General features: G+C 37.8%; 1 protein-coding gene and 1 long non-coding RNA gene across 2 annotated transcripts; both read left to right on the forward strand.

Annotated features, from left to right (window-relative positions):
- The first annotated feature begins 352 nt into the window (after window positions 1–352).
- LOC141559842 (uncharacterized) lies at window positions 353–5,690 on the forward strand. The gene is made up of 4 exons (XR_012487584.1): window positions 353–408; window positions 2,371–2,404; window positions 2,599–2,725; window positions 4,708–5,690. It is a non-coding gene; the product is annotated as an uncharacterized LOC141559842 (long non-coding RNA).
- Window positions 5,691–11,857: 6,167 nt separating this feature from the next.
- LOC141562433 (olfactory receptor 52I1-like) lies at window positions 11,858–12,835 on the forward strand. The gene has a single exon (XM_074302473.1). It carries the CDS (start codon window positions 11,858–11,860, stop codon window positions 12,833–12,835), a length of 978 nt encoding a protein of 325 aa, XP_074158574.1.
- The last annotated feature ends 1,194 nt before the right edge of the window (window positions 12,836–14,029 follow it).

A 14,029-nucleotide genomic window follows, 5' to 3' on the forward strand; every position in this document is an offset into this window, starting at 1 on the left:
GACAAGCTCAGGGAGATTACTCAAACAGCTGAGGAACCCTGCCCCATCTGTGATTCTTTCCACTCGATGCCTTACACCTTTTAAACTCTTTGGGTCTTGCACCCTGGGTTACCTAAGCACCCGTTTCACGATATATAATGCCAGCATCTCTGATGCCATCCCTTCAAGTAGACCAAGGAGGGGGTTTTAGGAAAATATTTTGTGGTACTTATGGAAGAGCACTTCAATGGTACTGCCTTAGGTAGGGTACTTAGAACATGAAAATGTTCTTTCCAACCTAATGGCCACTATTAACCAGCTGGCAAATGACACTGCACATTCTCTCTGAGAGATTCAAGAATCTTTGGACTCCCTTGCTAACATGGTTTCAAATAATCATCTGGCCTTAGATTATCTCCTAGCTTCTTGGTGAGGGTATATGCATCCTGGTCAATACTTCTTGCTATATGTATATTAATAATTACAGGGAAGTCATGTTTAGCACTGAAAAGATGTTAGAGAAAGCTGGCTGGATGAAGGACATTCAAGAGAAAATTCTTACTCCTACCTACTCTTCTTCTGGGTGGGGCTCCTGGATATGGTCTCTCTTAACCTCCATATTATCCACTTTTAATAATTATCTTATTACTCATATTTGATCCTTGCATTTTCAGACTGCTTGTGGGAATCGTTTCTTGTAGGCTTTGAGATTCAAACTTTCAGCTGCTTCTACAGCCTGGAGACTCTCAGATTCAAGGAGACACACCCCATCCTAGACTCAACAGCTTCTGACATGAACCCCCAAATGAACTAGGGGTATCTCTACGACCCTTGCAAGCTTGAAGCTACAGGAGATGAGACCTTTGTTACATTTTCCCCAAAAGCACTTAGGGGTACTTGTTTCAGGGGGAAAATGATACAGGAAATCTCTCCTCTAGAAGGCACTCACCTTGAAACTAGATTCCTTAATCCTATCTAGGCCTAGAAACCAACCCCCACCTCTGCTAAGTACCACTAATTAATCTTTCTATAGAGTTCAATTGACACTAACCAAATTTTCTATAGAGCTGAACTGAAGCTAAGTACTACTACTTAACTTTCAAAAGAACTGAATTCATGTTAAGTACCACTACTTAATTGTTCTATAGATTTGAACTACCACCAATCAAACTTTCTCTAACCTTACTGAAGCCTATTCAAGCCCAAAACTTCTCTTTTGTTTCAAAAGTCCCCAAGACCTAAACTCTGATCATAAAATTATGTACTTTGGCTTAAACTACTAGAAGAACTCTAAATTTCATTTTTAAGAGCTTTTGTCCACTGAGAGACAAAGTTCTCTCAGTGATCCAAAATAAGCTTTTATCTTTTTTTTTTTTTTTTTTTAGAAAATTGAGTAAATTCTTTTTTATTAAACTTGGACCTATTCTCACACATCATAAGCCTGGATCCCCAACAACACTAAGCAATCTCCTTTTGGAAATGTACACCTATCAGGATGGACTTGCTCTTCTGATGAACAATTGTCTATAAAACCAACAGACAATTTGAGTGATGCTATGACTACATTCAAATTGCTTTTGCCTTGGGTGTTACAATAAACTCTGATCAGACACACCTGAAGGCCACTTGGCCATCTGCAAGTGCTGCATTTAAGCTTAAAGCTCCCAACTGTCCGGACCTGTCTCCCCTTTTCTAAGCTCATTAAGGATGACCTTTTCCATTCCTGCTGCAGTGTCTGACCCAACTGAGGGGGAATAGGTAATAGTCCAGGCGAGGCAAGGTCGTCAGTACTTCTTTTACTTCATGAGTCACTGTCAATAGGTGGGACTCAGTCAATAGGTGGGATGAAGTGATATATGGGCAGAAATATGAGGTAGATTTGGGAGAGCATAATCATGAAAGAACATCATAAAATAGTGTAATGGTTCAATTCCCAACGTGAAACAACCATGATATAGATATGCATCATAGGTTAAAAAGGTTTGTCATTGATTAAATGAAATAGATTATGGGCCTAATTAACCATGATTTAAGTAAGGCAAAGTCTTGCCTAACTAAACAACTCTCTATTGGGGAGATTGAATTTTGAAAGTCTCAGGGTGTGGAGGAATGAGGATGAAGCAGGATTTAGGGAGACACCAGGAAGGAGTTTGGTTCTCTAAAAAGATGCTAATCAAGATAGTCTCAGATGCTTTAGGTGGAATGAATGAATTCAAATTTCTAACAGAAAGCCAGATGATCTCTAGCTGCACATCATTCTATATTTAACAAGACAGTTTGGGAAACTGACTTAATGACAAATCAATAAGAACAGGATGAGCTCATTTGAGCAATTCCTGAGAATAAGCTGGTTTCAGTTTACATCATTAATATTTATATCTTCCCCTACAGTGTGGAAAAGACAGCTACCTTTTGTGGGAGAAAGGTAAGAAAGGGGAGGGAGTAAATATTTATTTATCATCTACTAGGTGTTAACCACTGTATCTGCACTTTAAAAGCAGGACTTAATTTGATTTAAATAAATGAGGGACTAAGTACTGAAGAGTAGGGATTGGTTAGGAGAAATAAAAGGATTTTACTTGGAATTCACACCTCCTTATGAATTCACTCCCTCTTAAGTGAAGAATCTTGGAAAGAAAAGGAATATAAAAGGCAAGTACTAGCTCAGTTTGAGAAAGCTCTGCTCAGAAGCTGGAGTTCATCGGGAGCCATATTCCTTACAGAGAAATCCACCAAGATATAAAAGGTAAGTTTGATTTGGGGAAATATTCCTTTTCTTGCAGATCTGCAAAAATTGAGAGTTGACTTGTTGAGGGGATTTGGAGTCACTTTGATGTGGTTGATATAGCTAAATGATGTGGTTGTAGGAACCAGATGAGGTGATTTTAGAAAGCACCAAATATTGGAGTTAGGTTATTTGAAGAAGTAGACATTCTCTTTGGCAAAAAGTAGGTTTATTTAGGCAAAGAAGTTACACACAAAATGAAGATCCAATAAATACCAGTATTGTTAATATGAAATAGAGTTGAGAGAGCAAATAACAAGGAAAAGGTTTTAATAATGAATGATGGAAACCTAGTGGAACTCACAAGTAGCCAGGAGAAAGGAAATAGCCCATGAGGTTGGGGCATGCCCTTAACTGGTAGGAATTTAGCATCCTAAAAGAATTAGTGAGTCATCAAAAAGGAGAAAGACACCAGAAGGCATAGTGGAGTTTGAAAGGCATGGTAGGGGTTGGGAGAGCACCATGGGCATGGGGGAGAGAGAGGGCAAAGACAGCCAGAGGCAGAGTGCCATGGTGGACTGATCCTGATGTAGTTAGTGGCAAAGCAGAGTTGTGGGAATCCCCTCTTTGTTCAGAGACACAGGTCCAACTTGAAAGAATTTATGAACCTGAAAAGTATGACTGGCAAAAGGGAAGTTTGCTGCTGGCTGAGAATCTAGCTTTGTGAGGAAGATAGACTTCTGAGTAGCAAGAGGTCCTGGCAGAGGAATAACAACAGGTTATCACTGAGAAAAGAATATCTTCAAAGCAGGCAAAAGTCCTGGTAGGCAGCTGTGCCAAGAGTCTTTTCTCTGCCTGCCCCAAGGAACAATTCCCTCAGTGCTCCATTCTCTCTGTCATCCAGTTACTGTGATGCTCATCAACTTTGGATGAGGGGTTTGCATCAATGCCTGTGACTCCATGGTCATAACTCTTTGACCCTGGTCAAGCTTCATACTTCTCTAATCTTCTATTTGCTCATCTGTAAATCACTGGCATTTTAATCCTTATAATATATTTAAGTGTGGGGATACAGAGATTCCTTTAACTTCTGGTGGCTAATTCATTTTTGGATAGAGGGGAAGAAGAACCCCAAGCTTTATATCCAATGCTTGAACTCTTTTACATCGAATGCCTTTTTCACAATGGACACACATAGCACTTAATCAAGAAAATCCATTTATTCAAATTAGTATTCAAACAGAAATCAGCAAAGATATACATAGGATAATTTAGAAATCAAATAATACAGTATAGAGAATCTTTTCCAATTGGCAGTGAGGTAACTCAGCTCAAACAAGAGAAAGTCTTAGATCTCACACAATGAGAATTTCCCTAATGTCTCTAGTATAGCAAGCTGGGGATAGGGATATGAATAAGCCTATAGTTGTTCAGGAGTAGTTTGTCATTTCCTTCTCCAGATCATTTTATACATGAGAAACTGAGGACAACAAAAGTCAAGTGAGCCCCATATCAGTGGGCTGTGAGAGAGGAAGAGGTTATAAAAGCAAATCACAAGGAATATATTATGATAGATTTTCTTAATGTTACAAAAATTAGTAATTGTATTTTTTTCCTTTTACCAATGATATTTTCCACATGATTTCATTCAAATATCAAGATCAATTGACTCTACCCTCTCCTATGATACCACATGCTTTTCTTCCCTTTCACAGTCAATTCCTAGAAAGGGGAACACACAGTGTTTCTCACTTTTAATCTACTTGAGCTAACTCATAGAAAAACTGAAGGAAAAAAATTATCCCCTAACTGATTGAACATTAAAGGGTGGAGGTGGAGTAAGAGTTTAGATGGCAGATTAAAGGGAAGTCATTAAGCTAGAACTCCTTGGTAAAACAGGAAAGTTAAGTGCAACAGTCAAAAAAACTCTGGGATGAACAGCAACTGCCTGGGTCCATATTACCATGTTGCTCAATCAGTTACTTTGACATTTCTCTCTACAGGTACAACTGGTTCAACAGAAATCATTGCCCCAGGACTACTAAACCCATCACTTTTGGGACTTCTACAAGAAGAACTCAAACCTAGCTCAGTTCAATGGATACCCTTCAGCCAGAAACAAAAGACTGTTGGACTCTGACATTAGTCTATGAAGAAAATCAAGAACTGAACTTTTTGGAAGTAAATCCAACTCCATCACTGTCAGAAACTCATTGTAGACTTCGTCACTCCCACACAGAAATATTTTGCTTTGTTGTCTTGGTTTTCTTGTATCTTCTCATTTTTTTCATCATAGCAGAAATCTTCTCATAACATTCAGGAACCTGAGCACCAACAATACCACCTAAAACCCAAGCATATTTCCTCAGATTTTAATAAATTACAGAGTGATGAAGATTGGCTTTTGGACCCTTCTGCTCTTTAACTACTAATAGCACTAGCAGTTAAAATAGTTCTAACCAGTCAATATGCTATCATGTTTCCTGTCAGCAGCAAGGTACATGAGGTTTCTTTTTCCAACACCAATGTTCTTCCTTACCAACTCAGATACTAACCAACTCCCTAACAAGCTTTGCTAGTGATTTGTGAAGAATGCCTGTCCCCAAATCTGCTTTTCCATCAGGCAGGAGAAGCAGTTTCTTTTATCTGTTCTTCACTCAATCATATTCCTAAAGGAGGAATTTTTAAGACACAGCTGCCAATTTCATATGAACCAACATGGACCCAAAGAAGAAATACGAGAAGATACTCCCATCCTACTACTTTACAGATGTGGGAGGACAATTGGTGTGAAATATTGAATATTTTTGTATATATTTTCAATGTTTTGATAAGTTTGGCTATTTTTTTTTCCTTTCCTATAAAATTTTTTTTATGGAATGGAAACTTTGTGGATGAAGGGGGGAGAAATACTTGGAGAAATTCTCATCATGAAAAAAATAAACTATATCAATAAAGTCGTAGCATCCAAAAGCTCTTGGAATAATTCAGCATCAAGTGTTTTCCTTGACAAGATCTATCAAGAATACTCAGTGCAGTCAGTAAATAAGCATTTATTAATCACTTAGTATATACCCGGTAGACAGGTAAGTGCTGGGGATATAAAGACAAAAAAAATCATCAAAAAGCTCACATTCTAATGGATACAATTAATTAATACAATTAATAATGGACTATGCAAACAAGCCATGTTTATATAGAATATAGAAAGATTGTGAATGACAAGGAATCTCAGAGGGAAGAAGGTGAAGGATGAAGAGATCTGATGTTTAATCTTAGAAGCATTAACGAACACTTGTAGTTTCTTGATTAGGGAAGTCAAAGTTGTACATTAAGAGGATGAATTTGGCAAATGAATGACAATAAAAAAAGTCTGAAGGCAGGAAAACAAAACAATATTACTGCAATTGTCTGAATATTAAGTAGTAAGTGCTTACAACAGTGTGGTAATTGTATTTGTGCAGAGAAGGGGGAATGCATGAGAAAGGTGTTTTGAAGGTAGAAGTGACAAGACTTGGCAATAGTTTGGATATCTGAGGTGAATGCAATTAAGAAGACAAAGATGACACTGATGTTATGAGCCTCGATAATTATGTCGAGGTTGGTGTACTTCATAGTGGAATTTTAAAGAGCAAAGTGTTTGGAAGGGATGATAATGCCTTTGATTTAGGCGTGTTTGAGATATCTATGGGGTATCCAATTTAAGTTGTCTGAAAGGCAACTGATGATACAACAATAAAGCTCAGCAGAGGAACCTGTGTGTATGATCTGGGAATCATCTCCATAGAAATGTTAATTGAACCTATGAGGAGCTGAGAAAATTGACAAGTGTGAAAACAAGGATCAGGGATTTTTATCTGATGAAACTTATGAATTCATTTTAAGAATTATATACTTAAAAATCTAAAGTAAATCTCCTTTTTTCAACTACATGGATCTAAGAACATATTAACTTGACCCAGGAAACTAAGAGGGGACATCACAAGTAGGGGGCAGCAAGGTGGTGCAGTGGATAGAGCGCCAGCTCTGAATTCAGGAGGATCTGAGTTCAAATCTGGGCTCAGACACTTAACACTTCCTAGCTGTGTGACCCTGGGAAAGTAACTTAACCCCAGCCAAAGGGAAAAAAAAAAAAGAAAATCAAAGGTAAAAAATGGAAGAGCTATATTCAACCCAGTCATTCTGTTTCTGAACTGGTTCCAAGATTTTTTTCCACCATACTACACTGCTTCCATTTTTGCCCTAAGTAAATTGATAGTTAGGCAAGCATTCTCATAAAGCAAGGGGATATTCATAGCCCTAAAGTTGATTTTTTTTTTTTGAAGAGGGAGGAAGGGAAAGTTTCTGTAGCATCTTTCTTGTGGATCTTTTTAAGAGTAGCTTTAAGGAAAATAGAAAGGTTTTCTTAGTACTTGTTCTTTAAAATCATAGCAATGCAATAATAATTATAGTTTTCCTTTTCACCATATTTTGTTCAAATTTTGAAACCACTTGACTCTATCCTTTCCTCAAATGATTCATCATCAATTATTTCCCTTCCATAGTTCAAATCCTACAAAAAGAATTGTACAGTGGTTGCCTTCACTTTCTTAACCTAGAATCTAGGTTTAAGCTACTCTGCAGAAGAACTATATAATGAAGTAATATTTTTCTTAGTAATTAAGGAACAGTAAAGAAGGGGGAACAGTCTGGCTACTAGTTAATAGAGAAGTCATTAGATGGAACTCTTATATTGCAGTCAAAGAAAGGTCAATAGCCATTGCCAAGCTCATATTGCTATTTCAGCCACTCAAAGTGACTGACACTAACTTTTCCTTCTCAAGGTGCATTCATAAGATAGAAATCATTGGGCCAGGACTAGGTAAATCACCTTGGGGACGGATTCAAGAAATATCTATACTGAACTCATCTCAGTAGATGCCCTCAAGGCCTAAAATAGATCATTCACAAGCACAAACTTTGGACTATGGCATTGACCAAGCACTATACAACCCTGAGGTCCTCAAGCTACCCCTAAAACTTTCAAAACCCTTTTCTAGGCATTGGAGTTTCCTCTGCCAACTTCTCCTTTCTCTTTTATTGCTGCTTATCATCTGGATTTTGTGATAATTTATTTATCAAATATTTAATCAATAACATGGAACCTATTCTTACTACCCATAATACCAGTAATCAGAGTATCTCCAAGGGTGCCTTATCTGGTGCTGTTTCCTGCCTGCTTCATGGTAGATTCAAACACCAACTATTATATATCTTGTTTGCATTAATTTTGTTTAATTTTTAAACCATCAGCAAGCATTATATGTACTGGGGATAAACTAGAACCATTCCCATTAAGATTAGGTGTGAAACAAGGTTGCCTACTATCACCATTGCTATTCAAAATTGTATTAGAAATGCTAGTCTTGGCAATAAGAGAAGAAAAAGAGATTAAAGGAATTAGAGAAGGTAATGAGGAAACCAAATTATCACTCTTTGCAGATGATATGATGGTATACTTAGAGAATCCCAGAGAATCAACTAAAAAGCTATTAGAAATAAATCACAACTTTAGCAAAGTTGCAGGATACAAAATGAATGTACATAAATCATCAACATTTTTATACATCACTAGCAAAATCCAATAGCAAGAGATACAAAGAGAAATTCCATTAAAATAATTGTTGATTGTATAAAATATTTGGGAATTTATCTGCCAAGGGAAAGTCAGGAACTATATGAGCAAAACTATAAAACACTTTCCACATAAATAAAGTCAGATATAAACAATTGGAAAAATATTTAAGTGCTCTTGGATAGATTGAGCGAATATAATAATGATGACAATACTACCTAAACTGATCTGTTTATTTAGTGCTCCCAAGAAACTATTTTAATGACCTAGAAAAAAACTAACAACAAATTTCATCTGGGAGAACAAAAGGTGAAGAATTTCAAGGGAACTAATAATAATAATAAAAAAAAAATCAAATGAAGGTGGCCTAGCTGTATCTCATTTAAAACTATATTATAAAGAATCAGTCACTAAAATCATTTGGTATTAGCTAAGAAATAGACTATTGGATCAGTGGAATAGATTAGATTCACAGGACAAAATAGGCAATAACTTTAGTAATCTAGTGTTTGACAAATCCAAAGATCCCAATTTTTAGAATAAGAATTCACTATTTGACAAAAAATGCTGGGAAAATTGGAAATCAGTATGGCTGAAACTAGGCATTGATCCACACTTAAAACTGTACACCAAGATAAGATCAAAATGGGTTCATGATCTAGGTATAAAAAATGAGATTATACATAAAGTTGAAGAACATAGGATAGTTTACCTCTCAAAACTGTGGAGGAGGAAGGAATTTGTGACCAAAGAAGAACTAGAGATCATTATTGATCACAAAATAGAAAATTTTGATTATATCAAGTTAAAAAGCTTTTGTACAAACAGAACTAATGCAGACAAGATTAGAAGGGAAGTAATAAACTGGGAAAACATTTTTTATAGTTAAAGGTTCTGATAAAGGCCTCATTTCTAAAATATATGGAGAATTGACTCTATAAGAAATTCCAATTCCATTTTGATCTGATTCATCATTGATTGGGTTTAATAATGGCCATGTGTATTTGATACCTATGATCTAGGTACCTGAATTGGAAATCTCTCTACATTATATTTGTCAAGTAATCATTTCCCTATCACTTGAAGCACTCCAATAATGGTGACTCTCATTAACAGTTATTCTCATCCCAAGCTTAGTGCTTAATCCATCACACAATACTACTTCCTTTGTAGTGTTTATTAAGAGTTCTAGAATCACATCAAGTTGACAAAAATTACTTGTTGATGTAACAGATGAGCATAAACATTTAAGTACTTAATTAATATATGCCAAGAATTGTGCTAAGTCCTGGGCTTAAACAAAAGGACTCTATTCTGAATCATAAATTTCCATGTCATTCGTCTAGCCTATCATTTCTCTTTCTCAACTTGATCCTTTTCCCCCTTCATCTCAAACATTTATTAGAGAATTCAATGATTCTTCACTTGGAATTATGGAAATAAGGCTTCAACATTGCTTTTACCTGAATATGATTTTATCATAGGTTTCATCCATAGTCAAAATACCAAAGTATACCCATCATGTGGGAGGGGAGGAGCGTGATTCATGTCAGTGCCAGAGTTGATGCCCATAGGTTACCTGCACTTTGAATGTAGGGGCTAAACTTAAAATAATGAATATGAAGACTAGTAACTTTAGGTTGTTACTTGTAAAGGGTTGAAACTCTGAGTTGGTGCACTGGAATCAGACAACAGAGCACTTAAGGCTAATTACCAAGTGGATAATACTCTATTAGCATAAGCTTGGAAAATGGCCCTTCTCACTATTCTGTGCTGGCTCAATCTTTTGGTATATACAATTGTAGGAGGGATTAGGGGGTGGAGTAAGAGCAGCCAGGGTCACTTTGATTGTGGATGAGGAAAAGAGAGGTCATGGAGAGCTTGTTTCCATTCCTTTCACTTCTCCCCCTAAAAAGCAAGAATAAAGACCAAGAACTTTTGTTTATCCTAACTCCAGCTGATTCTAAGGCTGGGTGCTAACCCGGACTTCACAGTTGCTGTGGCCATCTGCAAATTTAAATTGTGTCTGACTTTTCGTGACTCAATTTGGAGTTTTCTTGGCAAAAATATTGAAGTGCTTTCCATTTGCTTTTTCAGCAACAACATTATTATGAACCTTAATTCTCATTGGTTCCAAGTTTTCCTCATCACTTTCTGATCAGGTTGCCTCTCAACCATAAGGGAGGTCATAATCTTTAGAATAAAGGATTCTGGATTTTTAATTTCCTCCCTTATTCTTAGACGATTGTATGTGTTAGTTTTTTTTTAAAAAAATTTTTATATTGTTGTTGGTTCTGATTGTAGACCTTTAATCAATGAAGAGACAGAAGAGATGGTTAATTATCTCAGGTTGCCTATGCTGAGAATAATGCTTCACATTTCTACAGTGCTTAAGGCTGACAAAATATTTGCATCTCAGCAGCCCTGTAATGTCAGTAGCAAGAACAGTGTAATCCTCAGACTCCACAGTCAGTGTCTTTTCTCTTATGCTCACTTTCTCCCCTGATATCCTAGTTTTCACAGCTCACAGGTTTGGGTTTTTCCCTAAGTGATTCCAGGGGAGAGTATATAGGTCTCCTAAGGGGATTCTAGGGCTACAGGCTCCCAGAGCAAGAAGGATTATAGATTATAAATCCTCCTCATCTAAAAAGGGAGAAGCTCAGAAGCTTCTGTTGCCATTTCAGACAAACAAGGGTCTGGAGATTTCCTTGGGGCAGGTAAGTCCTAGTTTGGCTGGAATTGGCAGATGAAATTTCAGATAGATATCTCTTTGAAAGTATGGGTATTCTCTGCTCTGGAGTTCAGAAGCTCAGGCTCTCAGGCAGGATGACTCAGAACCTGAACTAGAGTCTCAAGGTTTCAGAGAGTCTAATCATGATCATCTCCCCTCTTCTAGCCTAGAGCCCTGGCTCTCAGACATAAGGCTCAAGGATACCCCTCCCTCACCCTATCATCAACCATTGTCACCCCTCCGAGGAGCACACAGAATGATTGTGAATTCTACCCCTCACTGGCCTAGTTTTTACTCCTCAACACATTGATTTAGGGATTTTTTTCTGCTCCCAGAGCCAGACTGTCCTTGACTGAGTGGAGGGTACCTCCTTGCTCATGAAGAGTCTCTGACACCCAGATAGGCCCATCAGTGGCCCTCTCAGGCACAACTTCAACTGAGATTGCTCTCTTACACATTTCCTTTTTTCATCCATCTTCTGAGGTTTAAAAAGAAAGAGGATTTGGATGAAGGATCATGCCTTCTTTCTCCTAATCTTGTCTTCAAGGCTCTCTCTCCTACCATGATGCCAATAGATCATCCAGTCCTCTGAGTTTCTGATATTTTTTGTAGGAAAGAATCTCAGAGCTAAAAGGGACCTATGAGATCATTCTAATGCAGCATGCTGCCCCATTTAGTAGTCACCTTTAGAGCATGTTTGAAAGTGGCTATGTACCCTCTGACAGAAGATCTGACATAAGAGTCTAAGCTGGGCTCCTGTTTCCTTAAACTTTGTGATTATATCCACAGTAAAGAAGCCTCTCTTGTCATGCTGGAATCACCTTGCAACCAGACATCGGATAGTTCTTTCACCCTTATGGGCATCCCAGGACTGGAGAGGGCACACCTCTGGCTGGCAGCTCCATTGAGCCTGATGTATGCTGTGGCTCTTGTAGGCAACACTCTGATTCTGACTGTGATCTGGGTCGAACGTACTCTACACGAGCCCATGTTCTACTTCCTGTGCATTCTGGCAGTTGTTGACATCCTCATGGCAACCTCTGTGGCCCCCAAGATGTTGAGCATCTTCTGGTCAGGTGATGGTATCATCGCATTCGCTGCGTGCTTTGCTCAGATGTATGTGGTCCATGCAGCCACTGCTGCTGAGACAGGGTTGTTGCTAGCCATGGCTTTTGATCGCTATGTGGCCATCTGCAAACCCCTGCACTACCAAACCATTCTCACACCCAATATGATGTTGGGGATTAGTCTGGCTATCATGGTGAGAGCTATTCTGTTCATGACTCCACTGAGCTGGATGGTGATCCAACTGCCATTCTGTGCCTCCCACATGGTCCCCCATTCCTACTGTGAGCACATGGCTGTGGCCAAGTTGGCGTGTGCTGATTATATGCCCAGCAGCCTTTATAGTCTCATTGGTTCTTCGATCATTGTAGGTTCTGATGTATCCTTTATTGCTGCCTCCTATACCCTGATTTTGCAAGCAGTATTTAGACTTTCTTCCAGGGATGCCCAATTCAAGGCTCTCAGCACATGTGGCTCCCATGTAGGGGTCATGGTGCTCTACTATCTCCCTGGAATGATATCCCATTATGTGGAATGGTTTGGACAAGATGTAGTACCTTTGCACACTCAGGTGCTACTTGCTGATTTTTATTTGGTCATTCCCCCCACTTTGAACCCTATCATCTATGGCCTGAGGACCAAGCAAATCTTAAATCGAGTATTAGATATAATAGGGAACTGTTGCTGTATAGTGCCAAGGCTCAAATTGGAGAAACCCTGAATGAGGGTTTAATAGTATAAAACCAGGGTGGGGATGAGGATGAGGCTCTTGTTTTGTTTATATTAAAAAATGAGAATTAGAAACTTCCATTTACTAATACATGTTGATGTCATCTCTAAAACTTACAGCTTTAGAGCATTTTCCAAAGTGTTGAGAGCATAGGTAACAGGTCCCAGGATTACACAGCTGGTATAAATCAGAGAAGACTTTAAACTCACCTCTGCCTAGCTTCAAGACCAGTTCCATATCCATTATACAATATTGCTTCTTTATATTACGGTTGTGACAAAATGAAGGGAATAGCCCCCTAGACTTAGACCAAATTATAAAACTTCATTTTCTAGAGTTATCAGTCTTCTTGGCAAATACCCATTTGTACACTGACCAATACGACTAATTTTAAAGAATTGGACTGTGTAGGGGAGAACTATGCTGCCTGCATTTGAACCCTCTCACTGGAGGTGATTAGAGGCTGTATTTCTATTTTTCATGGACATTGTGTAGTAATTTTCTACTCTGGATAAAAGGATGAGTAAGATCACCTCCAGTAACATCGAATTACAACTGGATTTTTGATTACAAGAGTTGAAATAAACTTCAGTGCTCATGCAGTCCAAATTGTAACTACAAAAAGAGTTCCTTCTACCACAGTCCTGACAAGGCATAAGTTATCCTGTATTTGAAGTTTTCTATCGATAGGCATTATCACTACTGGAAGTACTATAGAAATAATATAAATAAAAATAATTTGAACTTTAGGTTAAAAAAATCAGTATTTACTGTACCTAATGAAGCTGAGGTTATTAGAGTCAATAGTCACCTGTCTAAAGTTATGAGTTTTTTTTTTTTTTTTTTTTTTTTTTACTTAGTCTTACTTGTGTCACTGTCAATGATTCATTATGCCCCATTCTCATTAGCCATCAACCTAAGAGCTACCCATTCTATTCTGTTTTGTTTGTACTTCATTTTTTGAGATAATACTCTAAACATTAGGGGAAAAATCAGAACGAGAAGGATTATTGGTCTGCTATGATATTATGAAACTCCAAGCAGGCAGAGAAATGTTGAGCTCAAGCTGTAGAATGAAACATACATTTTTGGAAAAGGATCAAAATGTGGGTTTTGGTTTTTTGAATATATTACCTCATATAAGTATTTTATTTTTCTTTCTTTTGATTTTTAAGGGAGGAGAGA

The sequence above is a fragment of the Sminthopsis crassicaudata genome, chromosome 3 (assembly GCF_048593235.1).
Source record: "Sminthopsis crassicaudata isolate SCR6 chromosome 3, ASM4859323v1, whole genome shotgun sequence".
Classification (NCBI taxonomy): Eukaryota; Metazoa; Chordata; class Mammalia; order Dasyuromorphia; family Dasyuridae; genus Sminthopsis; species Sminthopsis crassicaudata.